Source organism: Aquarana catesbeiana, linkage group LG07 (assembly GCF_042186555.1).
Source record: "Aquarana catesbeiana isolate 2022-GZ linkage group LG07, ASM4218655v1, whole genome shotgun sequence".
Lineage (NCBI taxonomy): Eukaryota > Metazoa > Chordata > Amphibia > Anura > Ranidae > Aquarana > Aquarana catesbeiana.
This window is the reverse complement of record NC_133330.1, coordinates 158,097,997-158,121,139: the sequence shown is the minus strand read 5'-3', so window position 1 is coordinate 158,121,139 and position 23,143 is coordinate 158,097,997. Positions and strand designations below refer to the sequence as shown.

The 23,143-nt window shown below is 45.7% G+C and overlaps 1 protein-coding gene across 1 annotated transcript in view; it reads left to right on the top strand.

Annotated features, from left to right (window-relative positions):
* LOC141103311 (myomegalin-like) overlaps positions 1-23,143 on the top strand; it is a 716,510-nt gene that overhangs the window by 67,320 nt on the left and 626,047 nt on the right. Inside the window, exon 3 of the mRNA XM_073592768.1 lies at positions 17,281-17,404. Coding sequence (XP_073448869.1) covers positions 17,281-17,404 — 124 coding nt within the window. The remainder of the gene's footprint in view (positions 1-17,280; positions 17,405-23,143) is intronic.

Sequence of the window (23,143 nt, the reverse complement as noted above, 5' to 3'; positions counted from 1 at the left end):
CAGAGTCATCACACGCTGTACAGAGACATCACATGCCATACAGTGCCATTCATTGCTGTATGGGGATGGGGATGATGGGACTGTATAGGAGTACAGTGACAGAGGGATGATTTGTATGTACAATAAAGGAGACTCTGGGGACATATTGGGGTCACTTTAGATGTGGGGATGTTGTCAGTTTCCCTCTCTTATGTACTGTACACAGGTATGTTCTATACACATAGCACTGTGTTCATTTCAGAGAACAGACACAGGGCACAGGTCACTATGCTCCTCCTCATGTCTCCTCTTCTGATATAACACAGTGCTATGTGTAGAGAGATTACCTGTGTTCATTTCTGAACACGAGAAGTGACTCTCCCCTATCCCCCCATCAGCTGGAGGAGACACTGATACAGACTTTGAATGAGTGAGGGGAAAGGGGGGAGGGAATTCAGAGGACACAGGAACATCAAAGCCCAGGAGAGAGGTGTTGGAGTCTCTCAGAGGAGAGCTTACAGATAACAGCCAGGGAAAGGTGAGGACTTCACTGTTTGTATCACACTGTCTCTGCTTCCGAGTTTTAGCTGGGGACACGCTGTCATGGAAACAGAGGCATGTGAAGAGGGTGCTTGTTCTAGATAGCAGCCTGGGTGTGTACCTCTTCACCAAACACACCCACATGTCCCCCAGAGGGAGGAAGTGAAGGAGGGGCTGGATTGTGGAGATGTTTCTACCCCCTGGAAACTTTTGAACTTAGAAAGAACCAATAGAGGCTGATTCTGGGATCTTCAAAAGACTATTCTGCAAAAACTAAAGGGCTGGGGAAAGAAAGCAATGCAATGCAGGTATGAGGGTAGCATGTACTACCTATTTTTGCATTCCCATACTTCTCCTTTAAGCAATCCAAAATCTTCTGTATTATGAGGTCTGAGTTTCTGGTAAGCAATCAAAAGTGGTGGTAGCTGGAGCGCTGAAGCTGGTGAATGTAATTAAAAATTTCAGGTTTTTTGAGGTTTCTTTATTTTGAGACTTTTATTATGGACTTATTTCACTTTTTACAGTTGAGTTTGTTGTATTATTGATTGGGTATCTAATCTATATTTAGGAGTGCAGCACATTATTTGTAAGTATGTACAATATATCTCATGACTGGATGGATATAACGCAAGATATGGCAGATAAATAATCTCATATATATGTACAGTATTTCAACTGTGGATTTAATTGTTTGCTTGGATTGAGCTCATTGGTCATATTTATTGCAGAAAACTATAACTTGACTTCAAAGGTGCATTCCAGTCAAGTAAAAATTGAGACCTGAGATGCATAAGGAAACACTGTAAACTCTTTTGTTCATTTGCCTTTACTGTCCATTGGAGGTAATCAGTAATGAGACTGACGCGACAACCTAGCAGGTAGCTTACACCTCACCCTGTGGTGCACCCAAGGTACACTTTGTCTTGGCACATAGCATTTTTCTTTGAGTTTACCATTAAAGTGGATGTAAAGCCTCTCATATACCCAGTGAAGTGAACAGCCTCAGATGATACACAGATTGGAACAAATACTCCTACATAAGTTCTACTGTTAAAATTTTCTATTCCCGATTCACCTCTGGGTGTGGATTCTTGCCATACACTGTGAGACAGCTGAATGGGGAAAAGGCACACACCCCCTCTCCACATAGGCAGAGACCTGCAGAGCAGTGCTGTGAATTTACCAGCTCTCTGCTAATCTATTTATAGCACCCACCCTGACACAAAATTCAGCCTGGTTTTATCACAGTTGACAAAGAACTTGTCAGAAGTTATCATGCTGATAACAGAAGAATGGAGCAGGAGAAAGCCATGGAACTTAGGGCTTTGAAGAGAGATAAGAAAACATTGCAGATATATGTGCCCAGCTCAAACTTCATGAATGGGGTTTACATCCACGTTAACTCTGCTTTATGAATGGAATTGTACTTGTGATGTATTCTAAAGAGATGACTTTCCTAGTCCCTACTAAATATTACCCCATTACCTAGGCAGGTAGTGGCGCAATGCTGATGGGGCCAAGGAAATTGTCCATCATCCTCTAACATATGCCAGAAGCGCCTCGGAGGCCAAAGGGCATGCTAACATAGTGGAAAAGAGTAGAAAAATCTGTTTTGTCTTTTGAGAAACCTGCCAAAAACTCCCGTTGAGAACAAATATTTTTAAATATCTTAAATCTATCTATTTATAGAATAAGGCCTTATAGAAACCTATGAAAAGTTTCAATGCAGGCGCTTGTAGGCAGGTGCAGTCTATTTTCTCCACTGTAAATGGTGCTTGATTTTAGCGGCATTGCAGTTGGAGGGGAAGTCAAGAGGAACTTGGTTCCTCTATGGTTTCCTCTGTCACTGGGGAAGCTGTCTGGTTGGATGCTGCCACCCCATGTGACTCTGGCAGCCATCTTGGGTCAGGCAGAGCCTATTTAAGAGTGTGGGTAGTGTAGGGACAGGTTACCCATCTGACAGGGACAGTGGTTAGTGGAGAGAGAGGTTCCAGATGAGTAGGAAAAGTATAGGGACATGCCATCCTTCCTGGGGACCTCTCCATTTGGGTGTGGACCGGCCAGGCCACATTCTGCCCCTCAAAACAGATGTTGTCGGCACCTCTGAGACCTGCTCTGCTACACACTGCTGATACATTTTGTGAGTGTTCCGGGTCAGGCACCTTCCCGTCTGGCTTGTTGTGAATTAATGAACTCTGACATTAATAAAAGTTCTGTTCTCTGCAACTGGACTCTGAGTTTTTACTGCCGCCGCACCATGCTACATCTCCCTACACGGCTGGATATATCCCTTCTTGCAGCAGCGGTGAAAGATGGAGCTGGAATGATCATGGCACCGCTGAGATCAGCTTTGGCCCTGCTGCTCAAGTTTATTGGCTCCAATATTCTTCTGACTGAGTGGGAGGAGAAAAAGTGCTGTGCGTCTGTACCAGTTTCCCGCCCAGCTGACTATTAACTCCTTGGAAGGTGACACCTGCCGAGTGGTAATGGCACTGCTGGAAGAAGACTGGGCCACCTTGTAACAAATCATGACACACCTGGAGGGCCTGTTCAGAAAGAATGTGACGGTCCTAGAGTTGAGGCGCAGGTTCTTCGTTTGGAGGCAGCAGGAGGAGGAGAGCCTCGCTCATTTTGCGGTGGCGCTTCAGAACCTCTGGAAATGGCTGGAGAAGAGGAACGCATGCAGTTGTGCCAATATCACCAACTCAGATCACCTATTGAGGAACCAGTTCCTGCTAGGATTGAAGGCTAGCCCAGTCAGGAGGGCCCTGCAGGAGCGAATCAGAGTGCAACCTGCCATCTCTTTTCATAATGTTGTGGTGGAAGCTGTTGTGCGGGCGCAGGAAGATGTAGAAGCAACTGTGCCAGTGACAAAAGGTATGATCCACTGCACATGAAAGAGGAGGATCTAGCCCCCTCACCGCTGTCAACCATACACACAGCTTTAAGGGAATTTGCCCTGGACATGGCCTCCCTGAAACAAGAACTGTCCTCACTGAAACAAAATTCCCCCTGAGAACCTGTTACGGAGGGACCTAGAGGAGGACCTGAAGTGTTGGTGGTGCGGCCGCTTTGGACATGTATGCAAGAACTGTGGCCAGCCTAAATTCAAAATATCATGCAAACTGCCAATAAATGAATGACTTTTGGGGTAGAGGGATGATCCCCAGGACAGTCAACACAAGGTCCCAGCAAACCAGAGTCTATGGTCGTGCGGTGGTGGCCAACCTCATTAATGGACAAGATTTCCCGTGCCTGATTGGTACAGGTTCAGAAGTCACTGTCATGGAGTATGACTGCTACACCCTGCGGTTCAGGACACAACACCAACTGGATCCTCTTTGGCTGTCCCTTAAGGTGGCCAAAAATTTGCATATCCTGGTAGAAGGTGTCACTTGGGTGAGGATCCAGACTGATGATCAAGTGGTGGCCTAAGTAGGAGTAGTAGTGACTAGCGGCTCAGTAAGCTCAATAGTGCCTATTGTTCTGGGAATGAACGTGTTAAAGGACCTGGACTTGCCCCGTTTAGGGGCTAAGTTCAAACATTTGGGCACTCGTGCATAGGGCTGTGGTATGTGAGCTGTGTGGCTTAATGTGATGCGGGCCTATGAATCTCACCAGATGGCAGCGAGGTAACAGCCTGAGCAGGTAGAGGTGGCCACTAGGGATGAGCCGAACACCCCCCGGTTCGGTTCGCACCAGAACCTGTGAACGGACCGAAAATTCGCACGAACGTTAGAACCCCATTGACGTCTATGGGACTCGAACGTTCAAAATCAAAAGTGCTCATTTTAAAGGCTAATTTGCATGGTATTGTCCTAAAAAGGGTTTGGGGACCCGGGTCCTGCCCCAGGGGACATGTATCAATGCAAAAAAAAAGTTTTAAAAACAACCGTTTTTTCGGGGGCAGTGATTTTAATGATGCTTAAAGTAAAAAAAAAAAGTGAAATATTCCTTTAAATATCGTACCAGGGGGGTGTCTATAGTATGCCTGTAAAGTGGCGCGTGTTTCCCGTGCTTAGAACAGTCCCTGCACAAAATGTCATTTTTAAAGGAAAAAAGTCATTTAAAACCGCTTGCGGCTTTAATGTAATGTCAGGTCCTGGCAATATGGATGAAAATCAGTGAGACAAACGGCATGGGTACCCCCCAGTCCATTACCAGGCCCTTTGGGTCTTGTATGGATATTAAGGGGAACCCCGCACCCAAATTAAAAAAGGAAAGGTGTGGGGTCCCCAGGCCCTATATACTCTGAACAGCAGTATACAGGCGGTGCAAACAAGACAGGGACTGTAGGTTTGTTGTTAAGTAGAATCTGTTTGTAATTTTGAACTGGTACATTTTTAACGTGTTTAGCTCCAGCCAAAAAATCTATTTTAAGCTTTTTGAAAACCTAGGGAAGGGTTATTGTCACGGAACGTCCCACACTACACTTGAGTGCTTCCGTCATATACTGCTTCCTCCCAGTCTGTATACAGATATCAGATATTCCAAATGCTTCCAAGCACAAAACAAATCGACACTTGCTTGGATGCTAACATGAACAGTTTTTTTTGTTTTTTTGTTTTTTTTTAAATGAGCTATGAATAAGCGCCATGATGGGGCGTGAAACATGTTAGCTATCTTTCCTGTTCCTCCCTGTACATGAGGGGACTGCATTTGGATTTTATTTCTTCATATCAATAAAGATGTCTTCTATGGTGTGCGGCCGTCCAGGATATTTTTCTCTTTCCACAAGCTTGTGCTGAGCCAGCACCTGTGAGTTCCATTAGGGCGGGTGTCTTGATACGGATTTGAGAGATTGGAGCGGCAATCTTTTGCTTGGGGACGGCAATCTCCAGATTTTCCACTGCCGATTCTCTGGCATGCTGCTGAACGTGTTCCAGCAGTTTCCTGTATGCCCTTTCCAGATGCTGTTCCTTCCTTAGCAAATGTCCAGATCAGGTTTAAGCTCTGAAACCCCTGCAAGACCGAGCATAGCTTCTCTATAATCTCGCAGGTCCTCAAGGGTAGGTTCCCCTTCATCACCAAACACAAAACGATCTGTAAGGCTCTCCCACAGCAATCCATGGCTGCCAAAGTCATATCCCTCCGGAGAGCATTCTGTTGTCTCCCCTAAATATCCCTGCTCTGCGTGCCATTGCAGAACCCGATAACGATTGTCCAGCTCTTTCTCCTGCTGGACCAACCTGTCCAACTCAGTCACCCATTGCTCCTGGGGCTGCTCTCCCAGGAATGCCATCCGCAATGCCCGTTGGTCACTGGCCCATTGCTCTTGGGTCAGAAAGCACTTGCCCTGTTTTATACCAGCAAGCTGGAGGGCTCCAATCCAGAGCTCCACCCGAATCTGCTGCCTGAGCTCCAGGTATTCATCCTCAGATACAGTCCTGGTGTATGTTGAAAGGTTGATCCGCATCAGCCCCGGGAACTCTGATGCCAGGTCCATATCTCCACTGGGGTGACTGAAGTCTGCTATCCTGATCTTGGATCCAGGTGGAGGTTTAGATTTCCCAGACTGCCGGAAGCTTCCCGCTGCTTGCCACCAATGTCACGGAACGTCCCACACTCCACTTGAGTGCTTCCGTCATATACCGCTTCCTCCCAGTCTGTATACAGATATCAGATATTCCAAATGCTTCCAAGCACAAAACAAGGCGACACTTGCTTAGATGCTAACATGAACTGCTTTTTTCTTTTTTCTTTTTTTTCAAAGAAAATTTAACAAGACTTTATATGCCATTGGAACCTCCTCTAACAATACAACTGTAACCTAATTAACATGAGCTAATTATCTAATTCTTTATACAGCCTAGGTGACTACATCTCCTAGCTCATTGACTATTCAACACACATTACCATAAACATCAACACAGGGTTAATTAGAACAAACAACAATGAGTTGAATACTCTTAGAACCTGTAGTAAGCCAGACTAAACTCATTTACATTAAACACATTATAGCTGACATCAGACAGGTGAGTGGAGTTGATGACATTAGCATCTTCTCACAGTATGAGTCCCAACAGTATGACTCAATCACTATTGCTACTAGGGCAAATACAGGGTCCCCAGAGTCTGTGTGTCCTGGGGGACAAGGACCCGAAGCCAAAGTAACAACACCTCAAGGGTACCCCAAATGCCAAGGCCCATAATCTGTAGGCAAGAGGCTCACATTCAGTCCCCTCCAAAAGCCTCTATCCCAGGTGAGTCTGTCACAGTTATCACCCCTGTGACATTTGTGTTGCTGTCTGTGCTCCTCTTCAGAAGATTTCACCTCACTTTTTGTCCCAATGACAAATGTTTTTTGAAAATTTGGGGTTTTTTGTGAAACAAGGATTGGTGATAAAGCATCAGTGGAAAGGAGAAAAGTTTTCCCAAATTAACTCTTACAGGAGAGAATTTCCCTTCCTAGGGGTAGATTTCATCTCACTTCCTGTTGTCTCCTTCCGTTTGCAAGTATGAGTCGTTTGTAAGTTGGATGTTTGAAAGTAGGGGCCTGCCCTATATACTCTGCAGAAATTTGGGCCTTAGGTGTTGTTGTGGCCACAACACTGTAAGCCCTCACAGGGCCCTGCTGTGAAATATTAGATCATGAATTGTAATTACATGTCCCTGTTGAACAGGGGCAGAAAATTTGGGCCTTTGGTGGTGGTGGTGGTGGTGATGCTGGTGCCACAACACAGTAAGTCCTCACAGATACTCTTGGTGGGCGCAGAAATGGGCCCTGCTGTGAAATATTAGATCAAGAATTGTAATTACATGCCCCTGTTGAACAGGGGCAGAAAAATTGGGCCTTTGGTGGTGGTGCCACAACACTGGAACCCCTCACAGATACTCTAGTTGGAGCGCAGGAACTAGCCCTGCTGCAAAGAATTGCATGAAAAATTATAATTACATGCCCCTGTTAAACAGGGGCTGAAAAATTGGGCCTTAGGCACCAGAACCAAAAATGTTCTTACAAGCTATCATCATGATCATTGAGGAGGAAGAGAATAATTACTCAGTATAACAGGATAGTCACTCAGCATCAGCATAGGCAGTCTTTGAAGGGTTCTGACATTTCAAAAAAATTTATTCGGTTACATCAGCATCAGGTGCTTGGTAGCTGGTGGTGATCCAAGACTGATTCATTTTTATGAAGGTCAGTCGATTGACCGAGTCGGTGGACAGACGCACCCTGTGATCGGTTACAAAGCCTCCAGCAGCACTGAATGTGTGTTCCGAAAGAACGCTGAATGCAGGACAGGCCAGTAGCTCAATTGCATACTGTGCAAGCTCTGGCCAGTGATCCATCCTCAAGACCCAGTAACCCAGAGGATTTTCGGTGGGAAAGGTGTCCAAGTCAGATCTTGCCCCTAGGTATTCCTGCACCATGTAAAACAGACGCTGGTGATGGTTGCTGGAACCGATCATACCTTGGGGCTGCGGACGAAAAAATTGTCTGAACGCATCGGTCAGACGGCCACCTTCTCCACCGCTCCTTCTTTGACTGACCGAAGCCTCAGCAACACGTTGTCCAGAAACAGGAGTTTGTGACCTCCCAGTCTCTGGGAATGCGTTGCACAGACCTTTCTGCAAGGCCTCCCGAAGATGTTTCATCTTCTGCTCCCTCTGCGATGGCAAGATAAGGTCCGCAACCTTACCCTTGTAACGTGGATCAAGGAGGGTTGCCAGCCAGTATTGTTCCTTCTCCTTGATACCACGAATACGAGGATGCTTCCGCAGGCTTTGCAGGATCAGGGAGGCCATGCAGCGTAGGTTTGCTGAGGCTTTCGGTCCGGAGTCCTCTGGGTCACTAAGGATGACATGATCCGCAGCCACCTCCTCCCAGCCACGTACAAGTCCATGTGTTTCTTGGGACTGTAAATGATCCCTTAAAGACTGCTGCTGATGCTGAGTGCCAGGCTCCACCTCCATACTGATACAATCCTCCTCCTCCTCTTCCTGTGTGATCGGCGGGCACGCAGGAACACTGTCTGGATAAAGGGGGCCTTGAGAGCTAAGGAAGTCCTCCTCTTCCTGCCTCTGCTCTGCCTCAAGTGCCCTGTCCATTTTTCCACCCAGTGTGTGCTCCAACAGGTGGACAAGGGGGACAGTGTCACTGATGTATGCACTGTCACTGCTCACCATCCTCGTGGTCTCCTCAAATGGTTACAGGACAGTGCATGCATCCCTCATCATGGCCCACTGGTGTGGGGAAAAAAAAAAAAAACAAGCTCCCCTGACCCTGTCCTGGTGCCATAGTCGCACAGGTACTCATTGATGGCCCTCTGCTGCTTGTGCAGCCGCTGCAGCATGGCCAACGTTGAGTTCCACCTGGTGGGCATGTCACAGATTAGGCGGTTCTTGGGCAGGTTAAATTCCTTTTGGAGGTCTGCCAGCCGAGCACTAGCATTATATGACTGGTGGAAATGCACACAGACTTTCCTGGCCTGCCTCAGGACATCCTGTAAGCCCAGGTACCTGCCCAAGAACCGCTGCACCACCAAGTTAAGGATGTGAGCGAAACAGGGCACATGGGTCAGCTGTCCCTGTCGGAGGGCGGAGAGGAGGTTAGTGCCATTGTCACAAACCACCATTCCTGCCTTAAGTTGGCGTGGCATCAACCACCTCTGAACCTGCCCCTGCAGAGCTGACAGAACCTCTGCCCCAGTGTGGCTCCTGTCCCCCAAGCACACCAGCTCAAGCCCTGCATGGCATCTTTTGGCCTGCATACTTGCATAGCCCCTTGAACGCCTACGGAGCACCGCTGGTTCCGAGGACAAAGCACAGGAAGAGGCCATGGAGGAAGAAGAAGAGGAGGGGGTGGAGGAGAGAGGTGTGTCAGAGTCATTAGTAGTGGCATTTTGGAGGCGTGGTGGCGGAACAACCTCCAACACTACTGCATCTTGTCCTGCATCCTTCCCAGCTGCCAGCAGAGTCACCCAATGCGCGGTGAAACTTAGGTAACGTCCCTGTCCATGCCTGCTGGACCATGAGTCAGCGGTAATATGCACCTTACCGCTGACCGCCCTGTCCAGCGAGGCATGGACATTGCCTTCCACATGCCCGTAGAGAGCCAGAATCGCCTTCCGTGAGAAAAAGTGGCGTTTGGGTACCTGCCACAGAGGAACCGCACATTCCACAAACTCACAGAAGGGGGCAGAGTCTACCAACTGAAAAGGTAGCAGTTGAAGTGCTAGCAATTTTGCCAAGCTAGCATTCAACCGCTGGGCATGTGGATGGCTGGGAGCGAACTTCTTTCGGCGGTGCAGCAGCTGGGGCAGGGAAATTTGCCTGGTACAATCTGACGTCGGTGTACCGAAAGCAGATTGCCTACAAGTACTTGGCTGTGACACACCTAATTCTACACCTTCATTCCTCTCAGTGAAGGTCTCAGAGAGGACTGAAGGTATAGTGGGGTTGGAGATCTCAGCTGATGAGGAGCAAGGAGAGGTCCTCTTTGTTCTTTGGTGTGGGTCTTTTAGATACGCTTGCCAACGAACTGGATGGCAGGTCTACATATGTCTGGTCAAGCATGTGGTTCCCAAGCGGGAGATGTTTTGGCCATGCAAGATACGCTTAAGACATATGTTGCAAAGAGTAGCGGTGCGTTCTGATGCACTCATCTCAAAAAAGGCCCACACCAAAGAACTTTTGGAATAATGCGCAGAGACAGCAGCGCCCTGCACATGCGGAGCTTTGCTTTGTGATGCAGTCAGTGTGCTGCCCTTAGGCTGGCTCCTGGAGGGCATCCTGCCTCGTTGGTGATGTGCCTCCTCCTCCTCCTCTCTCCTATCAGGCACCCACGTTGAGTCAGTGACCTCATCATCCCCTCCCGCCTCATCACTGGAGCAAACCTGGCAGTGTGCTGCAGCAGGGGGATTGCTGTCCTTCTTGGGCACCCCCTCTGTCCGTGCTCACGTTACTGCCTTCATCTAGCTCAGTATCATCATCCGAGCCTTCTAAACGCTGGGCATCCTCCTGGAGCATGTACCCAACACTGTGGTCAAACAGTTCGAGGGACTCCTCAGAAGGACATGGTGGGGCTAGGGAAGGAGTCACTGATGTTATTGAGCCGAGGGAAGAGGCCGCGTTGGCAGCTGCTTTGCCAGACAAAGTACCCTGAGCATGGGTGAGAGAGGATGAGGACGGCTTGGTCATCCACTCGACCAAGTCTTCTGCATGTTGCGACTCAACACGGCCAGCTGCCGAGAAAAAGGCCAAGCGTGTCCTACGGCCACGTGCTGATGAGGATGCACCGTCTCCACGACCAGCACTGTTGCCTCTAGACACAGAGCCTGCTTGCCCTCTTTCATTGGCTTGTGACTGTCTGCCTCTCCTTGTTGGCCTTCCAGACATACTAATGGCCTGCAGTGAGATGTAGCTGCACTAAGCTGGGATATATATATATATATATATATATATATATATATATATATATATATATATATATATATATATATATACTGATACTACAGCTAGCAAAATCAACTGCCTGCCTGTAGTATGAGAACACGACCAATCTTCTACAGGTAGCTTTAGATGAACACTGTGCAGAGGTCGCACTACACTAACTTGTAGCTTTAGCTGAACACTGTGCAGAGGACGCACTACACTAACTTGTAGCTTTAGCTGAACACTGTGCAGAGGTCGCACTACACTAACTTGTAGCTTTAGCTGAACACTGTGAGGAGGACGCACTACACTAACTTGTAGCTTTAGCTGAACACTGTGAGGAGGACGCACTACACTAACTTGTAGCTTTAGCTGAACACTGTGCAGAGGTCGCACTACACTAACTTATATATATATATATATATATATATATATATATATATATACTGATACTACAGCTAGCAAAATCAACTGCCTGCCTGTAGTATGAGAACACGACCAATCTTCTACAGGTAGCTTTAGATGAACACTGTGCAGAGGTCGCACTACACTAACTTGTAGCTTTAGCTGAACACTGTGCAGAGGTCGCACTACACTAACTTGTAGCTTTAGCTGAACACTGTGAGGAGGACGCACTACACTAACTTGTAGCTTTAGCTGAACACTGTGAGGAGGACGCACTACACTAACTTGTAGCTTTAGCTGAACACTGTGCAGAGGTCACACTAAACTAACTTGTAGCTTTAGCTGAACACTGTGAGGAGGACGCACTACACTAACTGTAATTAGTCTAGCTGCCTGACTGTGGTACTAATAGGATCAGAAGAACACCAGCAATTTTCTTCAGGTAGCTGTAAATACTGTAACAACACAAGCCTGCCTGTCAGTAGGAAGATAATAACAGTAACGGATCTAGCTAAACTGAATACAGTGTGTATATATATATATATATATATATATATATATATATATATATATATACACACAACACCTGGGATGCATATATATATATATATATATATATACACAATACACTGAAAGTGCAGCTAACTCACTGACTGACCTGCCTAATCTATCTAACTTAAATCAAATGACACTGTCTCTCTGTCTCTGTCTCTCACTGCTGGAACACACACTACACAGGGCCGCCATGTAGGCGGCCTTATATAGTGTGGGGCGTGTACTAAACCCCCTGAGCCATAATTGGCCAAAGCCACCCTGGCTTTGGCCAATTACAGCTTTCTCTACAGACGTCGCTGTGATTGGCCAAGCATGCGGGTCATAGTGCATGCTTGGCCAATCATCAGCCAGCAATGCACTGCGATGCCGCAGAGAATTATGGGCCATGACGCGCCACACGAATTTGGAGCGAACAGCCCATATCGTTCGCAATTCGTCAAACGGGCGAACAGACAATGTTCCAGTCGAGCATGGGTTTGACTCGAACACGAAGCTCATCCCTAGTGGCCATACACTGCCCATAAAAAAACTACTCCTGGCTAAGGATGAGCTCCGGCGTGTTCACATAGCCCACGTGCAGAGCCTGCCAGGAAGTCGGCACTGCGCTGCGCTAATCACAGGCAGTGAGACATTTCTTGATCTCTGCAGCCGCAGATCGGGACAATGTCTTACTGCCTGTGATTAGTGCTGTGCAGTGCCGACTTCATGGCGGGCTCTGCACGTGGGCTGTGTGAACACGCCGGAGCTCATCCTTACTCCTGGCACCCCTTCAAGAGGTAATTTGGTCTCTTCCCATTAGGGCCTGCAAGAAGTTTACAAAGGAAATGTTCTGGTGCAGCTCATTAACCTAGGGATATCTCTGATTTCACTTCCCAACCATGCCACAATAGCAGACCTGTACGTAGTACCCCGTCACTGCATATCAGAGGCTCAACCTGAAGTAAAAGCCAGTTGTGCTTCATTACAAGCAGCCATGTCCTCGCTAGGTGAGTCACAATACAAGTCGCTGCTGGGACAGCTGGTCATTCCCTTCCGGGACTATTCTCTACTGCAACAAAGGCTGCTGCACCAAATGCTTTAAAAGCATCTCCTGGTTTTTGCCACCATCTGGAAGACTATGGTCACACCAAGGCCATTGATCACTCAATCCATGTGGGGGACGCTCCACCCATTTGGGAGGGATACCATCATATTCCACCAGCTTTGTACCAGGAGGTCAGGGACTTGCTCTGCAACATGCTACCGAGTGGGGTGATTCAAGAGAGTCATGGTCCATTGGCAGCTCCAGTGGTTCTGGTGCAACCGTTAAATGCCTGTACCCATCGGGATGCCTACTCATAGAAGAGTTACTTATTGCACTGGGTCATGCCAAGTACTTCTCCACCACTGACTTTGCAAGCGGCGACTGGCAAGCCCCAGTAATGGCGCGTACACACGATCGGAATTTCGACCCACAAAAGAACGATGAGAGTTTTTCGTTGGAAAATACGACCGTGTGTATGCTCCATCGGTGTTTTGCTGACCGAATTCCAGCCAGCAAAAGACTGAGAGCATGCTCTCAGTTTTTCAGTCGGAAAAATTTCCTATCCGAAAATGCGATCGTCTGTGCCAATTCAGACGCGCAAAATTCCTACGCATGCTCGGAAACAATTCGACACATGCTCGGAAGCATTGAACTTCATTTTCTCAGCTCGTCATAGTGTTGTACGTCACCGCGTTCTTGACGGTCGTAATTTCAGCGAACTTTTGCGTGACCGTGTGTATGCAAGGCAAACTTGAGTGGAATCCCATCTGAAAAGCCATCATATCTTTTTCCGACGAGAAAACCGATCGTGTGTACGCTGCATAAGAGATCAAAATTGTGAAAAGACTGCCTTTGTCACACCTTTGAGACTGTTCGAATTTAACTGCAGGGAGTGGTCCCCCAGGCAGGGTCCACTGAAATTTACAGCCAAGAGGAATGGGCGCTGATTCAACAGAAGGATCCAGATCTCATGCAGGTGCGGTGCTTCTTCTCTCAGTCTTAGTGATTCTGAGGCAATAGGATTGACTTGAGACACGGGACAATGTGCTGTATCACCAAGTTGCGCATTCCTACCGAACAGTGGGACATCCTACAAATTGTGGTCCCCCAGTCGCACATCCTCCAAGTCTGCCGAGTACTACGTACTGTGAGTGGACACTTTGGAGTCGACAGAACTGAATCCTTGGTCAGAAGATACTTCTTCTGCCTGCGTCTGGCAGATTGCGTTCAGAAGGAAAATCGCGTTTGCCGGGAATGTGAATAAGACCCCGCCTGAAAAGACCATGCCTTTGACCATAACCACCTTGGAGCCCCTTGAGCTGGTCACCATGGACTTTTTAACGATCTCTAGCTCGCTCTCAGAATATTTGGGAACATGTGGCTCAACCCTACCGGTGCCCCAAACACATACTCTTAGACCAAGGCCCAAAGTTTGAGTTAGTGATTATGTCCGAGCTTTGCTGCCTTAGTGGTATCTGGAAGTCACATACCACCCCTACCATCCACAGGGTAATTGAGCTTGTGAACAGGTCACAAGTTAAAAAAGTATGATACCCCAGCAGAAGTCCATGAGGACGAAATGCGTAGGGTCTATATGCTAGTCTAGCCACTTTTTTCTACTATGCTTTTTACCTGTTCTATTGAACCAAATTTTATCGTCATTATTGTTTTTATTGGATGTTGGAAGATACATTCCTTTGAATAAACCCCTTATCCGTTTGTTGGATTTACACCATGTGGAGGCTCTCTTTTTTCTTTTATATCTTGGGAACTGTCACCTATTGAATGGAGCGTGGATGATGAACCTAATCCTCTACATTTCTGATCAAGATGGCAAACAAGATTGCTGGGCATTCAGGCTCGGTTTATTTTTCCCTTGGTGAGTAGAGTTCCAGGCCCTCATTTCAGCTAGAATTTTCCATCGATTTGGACCGGACCTACATTCACCGCTTGGCGGTACAAGCTCGTTTTACTCACCGCTCATGGCGTGTGTGTCCATCATTGCTGGTAGGAGTACCCCATCTTTCCCTACCTTTTGATGTGATCTAATAAGAAGGCAATAATCAGAATATCAACTTTGTCTTAGAGCATCTCGAGAAGCATATAGAGATCTGGGATACCAACACCATTGTACATCCATCTGTATGAACTTTATATATATACATTAATACGGACTCTATTTGCTAGACATTATGTCTGCATGACACAATTCTATTTGTGTTTTCCATGCATGACACAATACCATTTGTGTTTTCTGATACCCATCATTGGAGCATATTGGGGACTTATTGTTTATATTGTCACTTATCTATTCATGTTCATATACAGAGAACAGATATGGATCCTATTTTTTTTTCATTTACCTATTTTACTTTATTTTAGTTTTATAGTTTGTGTGCTTTATCACTGTTTACACTCGCCTTTTTGCATTCTTCACTGAGGTCTCACACCTATGCATTATGTTAACCCAAAATATAGGTTATTCTTTTCAAACATCTTATTGAATTGTGCGAGACTCTCTGTCACTTTGGGTTGCACATTTTTGGTATGGTCAATACCATTTAGACATTTTACACGTTGGAATACTGATATTTCACTTTCCACATATATCATAAAGTAACGCGTGCGACTCTGAGTGTGGGCACAGTCGCATTGTTGCATATAGATATACGTTTAACTATATGTATCGTTTAATTGATTTTGTGATTTTGAATGTCACATTAGTGTTTAACGCACTATTTACAATTAGACACACATTCTGATCACTCTCAGTATTTTACCTTTTTTCTAGTGCCACACTTTTTATTTACATTCTACTTATTATTTATTGTTGGTTGGTCTCAGAAGAGCCCAATCCCATCAAGAGACATCTCCATTGCAACCTGCTGAGTCCTGTGTACTATGTGGCGACTGTTCTGCCAAACCAGCCAGAGACCAAAAAGTATTTGACCCTGTGGACGTTCCACCAATGCAGGAGGTTCCCACAGAGTGGTACCTGCCTCCACTCCTGCTCAAGTCTCTGGCCCCTTTGGGCTGGGCAGCAGGAAGTGCCGGTGCAGCAACGATGGACAGTCCAACAAGTTCAATAGACTGTCCAGATGCCACCGAGGATTTGGCCTTGGGCCCAGGTGATGGGGGTATGGAAAGCCCGGTTGACCCCCAGCCACCTGTGGTCCCAGAGTCACAGCCAGAAGATGATTACTTGCAACCTCACACTGCAGAGGACACTATTGCTTGTTGCTCTTTTGAGGTCTAACCACGGCCATCTTCCTGCAAGATACTCTGATTATGTTGTTTAAACTTTTTCCTGTTGTGCCATATGACTATGGCAGCCATCTTGGGTCAGGCAGAGCCTATTTAAGACCCTGGCCCTGGACTATCCTACACAGGTAGTGTAGGGACAGACACCCATCTGACAGGGACAGGGAGGGGTTCCAGATGAGTAGAGAAAATATAGGGGCATGCCATCCTTCCTGGATACCTTTCCAGGCCAGACTGCATTCCGCCCCCCAAGACAAATGCTGTCAGCACCTCTGAGACCTGCTCTGCTACATACCGCTAATACATTCTGTGCGTGTTTCTGGTCGGGCATCTTCCTGCTGGGCTTGTTGTGAATTACTAAACTCTGATATTAATACAAGTCCTGTTCTCTGCAACCGGACTCTAATGCCCTGTACTCACGAGCGCACAATCCATCAGATTTTTTCCGACGGACATTGGCTCAAACTTGTCTTGCATACGCACGGTCACACAAAGTTGGTCGGAAATTTCGAACGTCAAGAACGCGGTGACATACAACACCTACGACGAGCCGAGAAAAATTATGTTCTATAGCCAGTGCGGCTCTTCTGCTTGATTCTGAGCATGCGTGGCACTTTGTGCGTCAAAATTGTCTACACATGATCGGAATTTACGCAAACAGATTTTGTTGTCAGAAAATTTTAGAGCCAGCTCTCAAACTTTGTGTGTCGGAAATTCCGATGGAAAAAGTCAGATGGAGCACACACACGGTCGGCATTTCCGACAACAAGTTCCGATCGCACATTTTCCATCGGAAAGTCCAATCATGTGTACAGGGCATAAGTGTTTACTGCTGACACATCACGCTGCACCTCCCCACGCGTTGGTAGTGCATTGAAGATCTACTGGTGAAAGGTAAACAAACAGTTGAGATGGTAAGGTTGATTGCAAGGTAGTTATGTATAAGGGGAGGGGAAGGTTAGGCTAGTTTAGCTTTGGACTAAGGGTATATGAGCACTTTGTTTAAAAGTGCACTTATCCTTTAAGGCTTCACATACAAAAGTATGATGCCAAGTCTCTGGAGAGTAGAGCCAGGTACTATAGAAAACACAAAAAATGGTAAGATTTCTTTTAATTGATACATCTGTGTTGTTTTTCAGGAGAACTGCTGAAAACTCAACAAGCTGCAATGAACCACAGCTGCATGAACAGTGTAGGCAGAAGCTGGAAGATGCAGCGCAGATTCAAAAGCTACTAGAGAACAAGGTTCAGTTACTGCAGGAGGTAAGACAAAGCAGATACGTTAGGGAGAATGCAATTATAAGGTGTACTATGCATCTTTTTTGTTACATATTTTTGTCTTTCTGTAAATATCCAGTCAATATTTTCAGTGTTTACAACAATATACAGCAGGAATCTCAAACAGCTCAAGTACGGCAGCAAGTAAACAAGTGATCGAGGAGGGGAGAGGCTAGGCTGAGCATGTGAGAGGACGCTGACTCCCAAGACTCCACCGAAGATCAGCTAATTAATAACATTAGCGGAATCTCCTGTAGAGGGCACACGGGCGCCGCCCCCCCATCCATGCATCCGGCCCTTTGATCTACATACAGGGCGCCGGGCTATGGATTACAATGGGGGTGGGTGTTTTTTTGAAGCACTTGATTAGAGCCAGAGGCTCTAATAGGCTTCAAAAAAGGGTGGGCTCAGTTGTGTGAGATAGCAAATGAATATTCGCTATTTTCATCTGAGACCTGTTTCCCTTTTAGCCTAAACGTCATGCGATTCTATTGGGTGCCTAACGCTTAGGAGGAAGACAGTGGAGACGCATGGCAGAAGCCTCTGGAGGAGCAGACACCGGAGCCGCTGCTTGCACCTCACCACCCGCCATGCTGGAGGGGACACCAGAGCTGCTGCTCACACCTCGCCACCCGCCGTGCTGGAGGAGTGGACACCGATGCTGCTGCTCGCACTTCACCACCCGCCATGCTGGAGGGGACACCAGAGCTGCTGCTCATACCTCGCCACCCGCCATGCTGGAGGAGTGGTCACCAGAGCCACTGCCCACACCTTGCCACCTAGATGGTGCCTGCCAGCCGTACTGGAGGGGACACTGGAGCCGCTGCCTGCACCCCACCACCTAGATGGGGTAAGAACCGACCGGCAGACAGTACGGGGGGGTTCGCTGGTGCTGTGTCACCACCCTCCGGGGGGAGGGGTTTTTTGCCACCCCCTCATAAATAAAGAACCCACCGGCCATCACTGCTCCTGTGGCTTTCTGTGCTCCTTAGTGTTATGTGTCCTTCGCGCTATCAATAGTGTGTTTTGAAAACATAAATAAAATAAAATCAGTGCAACAAAATCTATGAATAGGAATAAAACTAAAATCAGTGCTGCAAAATCTACGATGTGTACCGTGACACAAATAAATGAAAACAAATTAAAAAATGTGATTTTGCGCAGTTATCTAGTAGCCTGGGAATGACTTTCCTCTAGGTAAATAGCTATGGTACAAGTAATGACACAAAATTATAATATTGTATAAACGTGCCTAAGTGCATACATATTACAAATGTGATCAAATAATATACTCATAAAAAACTATAGATATATCTAATACCAGTAGATGTTATAAAAATTACTTAGAAATGTGCTAATAATAAATATGTGCAATAAGTGGTGAATAATCCAAAATAGTGATAAATAAGCAGATAAAGTCCTCATAAATAGTAGGGCTATGATGGGGAATCCTAGATGGGAGTAAGTGTGTTTTCAAGAAGTGATTCCTTAAACATGGGTGATGGTGGTGTTGCCCTTTAAGATTCCATGTATATCTGGTCTCCCAGAACTCTCACCACAAGGCTGGTAATTTAAAGCATCTCTGAGTTTTGGGTCCATAAACGTAGCTGTTGTAATATGTCAGCGCGGTGGATTGTAAATCTCCGCTCCGGTATCTCCTGCTGAGGTTCCTAAAGTAGCTCAGATATAGCCAGCCCGGTAATAAGGGGGAAGAGGAAAGATGAGAGAAGGGGCTCCACTAGCGTAGTATGTTAATATAAGGATGTTTATTAAAACGAAAATGGGTAGACTCTTACATTTACACAAATGGTTAAAAGCAGATAGGACAGATAATAATGGTGTGGCGCTCTCAGCGCACTCTCACTATTCCTCCTGTGTACATCTCGCTCCAGCCACTCCCTACGTGTTACGACACCGTCACGTGTCTTCATCTGGGGAACCGGATTGGTTGTACTCTTCTAGATTATATAGCGAGGCACCAGAATTATTGTGGCGGCCATCTTAACTATGGTCAATGTATTATTTACATGGCGGCCATTTTGCCATAGGCCAATAGATAGTGTACATGGGCCATTTTATTGTAGTTAAAATGTAGTTTGTCTCTACTTCTGTAGATTGATGTATAGCGGCCATGTTTTTGGTTAGAAGCGTTACAATATCCCTGAATGTACTCGTATTTATCGCTAATGTGCCGCATGGAAATGAATTATGGGCTATAAATAAATAATGAACAGGGAGGTATATACCAAGTCCAACAAGACTGTGTATATAAATATAAGATATAGGGGTGATCTTTCAGATTAGTGGAAACATTTTTTAACCGAATATAAAATATAAAATAAATCCATTATAAATCCTATTACTTATTAGAAAATTATAAATATGTGTATACGGCTAAAAAACACAGGGAAAGGGTTTTCTCATCTTATATTGTTCTGGGGGGCATAAAATGATTAATAAATTCCAGATTGGCATATGATTTAATAGGCTAATTCAGTCTTACAGGTGGAATGAATGAGAGTGCCCTAGAGATATGCCTATACATATATATATATTCAAATTTCAAAGTATATTTATTCCAAACATATTGAAAAACATCTAAAAATATAATTAGAAAATATGATTAAAAAATTATTATTAAAAAATAGTTATAAAATAATTATAAAATAGTGATATATATATTAAAATCATAGATGAAATTGGCAACAAAAATTATTTTAAACACAATTAATATTGTATGGAGACTATGTGTATGAAAAAATTCATTTAAAACAAGCAGGTGTATTAATATAGGTCCTATATGGTGTATCTAGATGTCACACTGGTCTCTGATATTAAACACCTTCTCATAAGGGTAAGGTGGGCCTATATAAAGCTAACCTTCGGTTTATGATTTAAAAATTGCTCAGGAAGCAATTAAAATCGAACTCCACGTTAAGGCCTCCGGGTACGAGAGTCCGCATAGTATGAATCCATTTGGATTCTTTCTGGCTGATGGTTCTAACCATATGGCTTCCTCTCCAGGCTTCCTTATATTTTTCTATACCTCAAAATTGGAGATGTGTGGGGTCTTTATTGTGTACCTGAGCGAAATGTTTTGAAACATTGTATTTGGGGAAGTCTGCTTTAATATTTTGAACATGTTCCTGTAGTCTGTTTTAAGTGCTCTTTTTGTCCGGCCTACATATTGAAGATTGCAGCTACACTGTAAAACATAGACTACTCCTTCAGTATGACATCCCATAAAGTCTTTGATAGTGTGGCTGTAAATTCTTTACGTTTCCCTTGGAATTTTTTGGCGTGTCGGCATGCATAACAGAAGGATTTTATCCTTGCCGAAACTGTTATGCATGCCGACACGCCAATAAATTCCAAGGGAAACGTAAAGAATTTACAGCCACCAATGCAGGACAAACCCACACTATCAAAGACTTCATAGGATGTCATACTGAAGGAGTAGTCTATGTTTTACAGTGTGATATAGAGAGACACCAGAGGGGAAACCAGGAATTTGCTGCTCACCCCTTGAAAGTTATAAGCAAGAGAGAGGTTCCCCCAAAATGGGGTTTTTAGGCAGCACAATGATAAAGGAAATCAAATTCAGTATCAAAAATATAACAAATTTATTAAAGTATACCATAAAAGTTAAAACAATGAGCTCCAGTGAGGGGCATTTAAGATAAAATTACATTACATATTAATAGGCTGAACATATATTGGCAGACATATATTCACAACAACACTCGGTGGCATGAATATTTGAACCTGACGCGTTTCAACCCCTGTACTTGGGGTCTTCTTCAGAGGATTAGTCTGCTGAAAAATATACATAGATGAAATTGATACATGTAAATAAATTACATTAGTATAATGGTAGTTACATTCACCATGTAGAATATGGATACAATAGTAATAATTTACCCAGTAATATATGTTCGGCAGAAAGGAGAACGAGGCCTCCCATATGGAGATCCCTAGGAACGACTATCCTCCTGTCCCCCCCAGGAGAAGGACACCGGGCACCCCTACCGCCAACCGCGGTTCAGGCCGGGGTAGTGAAAGCAGCGACGTGGCTTGCGAGAGGTCACACTCTTGGATACCACCCACCAGACTAACAAAAACAACCAGGGAGCACAGAGGGTTACACCTGTGAGGGTAATCAAAAAGTTCCTCATAATAAACTCAGTCATTTACATGGTACTGATTATATGTCCAAGAAGGGACAAGAAAACAGAAATTATATATATATATGAAATTTTCCAGAGGCAGTATAAGGTATGGGCAGCACCTCAGTGTGTGCTCAATGTGATGACGATCCGTATGAAAACGTGATATATAAGAAGACCAAAGTGGAGTGAAAGGATGAAAAATAGGTAATGGCTAGTGAGGACTGGGTGTAGGAATATGGTGAAAGGAAGTGAATGCACCGAAATTGCTGGGAGAAAAGATGAGAAAAAAGAGAGGGGAAAAGGGGAAAGAAAATGGGAAGGGGAGGGGGGGAAAAAAGGGGAGGGAAGGGGGGGGGTTGGGGGTGTTTTGGGGTAAAAAGGGGAAGAAAAAGAGGTTGCACAAAAAGTTAAAAATGAATTAGTTACCTCAAGGGGTACTAAAGGACACGTGTTTAGGCACTGTGTTGCCCCATATACAAGACTGGTGCCTGTTAACCAAACCCGGGATTGGTCATAGGGTATAGCGGGCTCGGTGGATTGGTATCCCACACTGAGTCCACCAGTCTGAAAAATAGGTAAACATCAAAGTGTAAGTTGTAGATAACGAATGGTGGCCAAGTCATTGTACAACAAGGCCACTATGGATAAACGGGGGTCAATGCAGAATCAAATAATGTTCGCATGAGCCCCCATTGTATAGGACAAAAAGTAGTGCCTAGACAAGGACCAAATACAGAGTAATAGAAGTGATACTTACTTGGTGTAAATTGAAAAGTGCCTGCTGTTCACCAGGGAGGAAGAGAGACTGAGGGTGCGCTGCGAGTATACCTCTTATATACTGCCTACTGGGGGTGTGTACTCACTTATGATCAATCCAGGTGTGTGCGCCATCCCTGATTGTTCTGCGGTGGGCGGCGTGACCGCCATATAGGCAGTCGAGCGTGGCTTCCCCGGCGTTCCGGAAGAGCATAGCTCCGGCTCAGCGTCACTCTCGTCGGAATCTCGCGATGCCGATGATGTCACGCCGCACGCGCGGGGCCCCGCGCATGCGCAGTGGCGAGCGGCATCCGAGAGTGTTCCGGAATGCCGCCGGCAAGGAGGAAGTAATCCCCAATGCAGCGCCCGGTGGCCATCCGGGCATCCAATGGGGAAACATGGGGGGGAGGAGCCACCTATAGGGGCCGGCTCATTCCCCCCCCCACCTTGCCGGGAAGCCAGATCGCAGATCACCCCCGATCCTGAGATGGGGGCGGAGACAGCACCGCAGGACTCCCTCAATCAGGAGGGGAGGGGGGGGGCAGTTCCAAGTGGAAAAGAGTATACAAAAAACGATTGAAAAATTGTACATAACATATATCTGTTGATTCATAGCAATGTCATTCATACTAACATTGGCATGTATATCTATACGTAAGGAGCATCAGTACAGGAGGAAAACTTCAAATGCATATGTTGGCATCTACATAACATCCCGATAGGGGAAAAAGTGATAATGGATAAATGGGGTATATGAATTGATAACACATACTAATATAATAGAATATCCAATTATTAA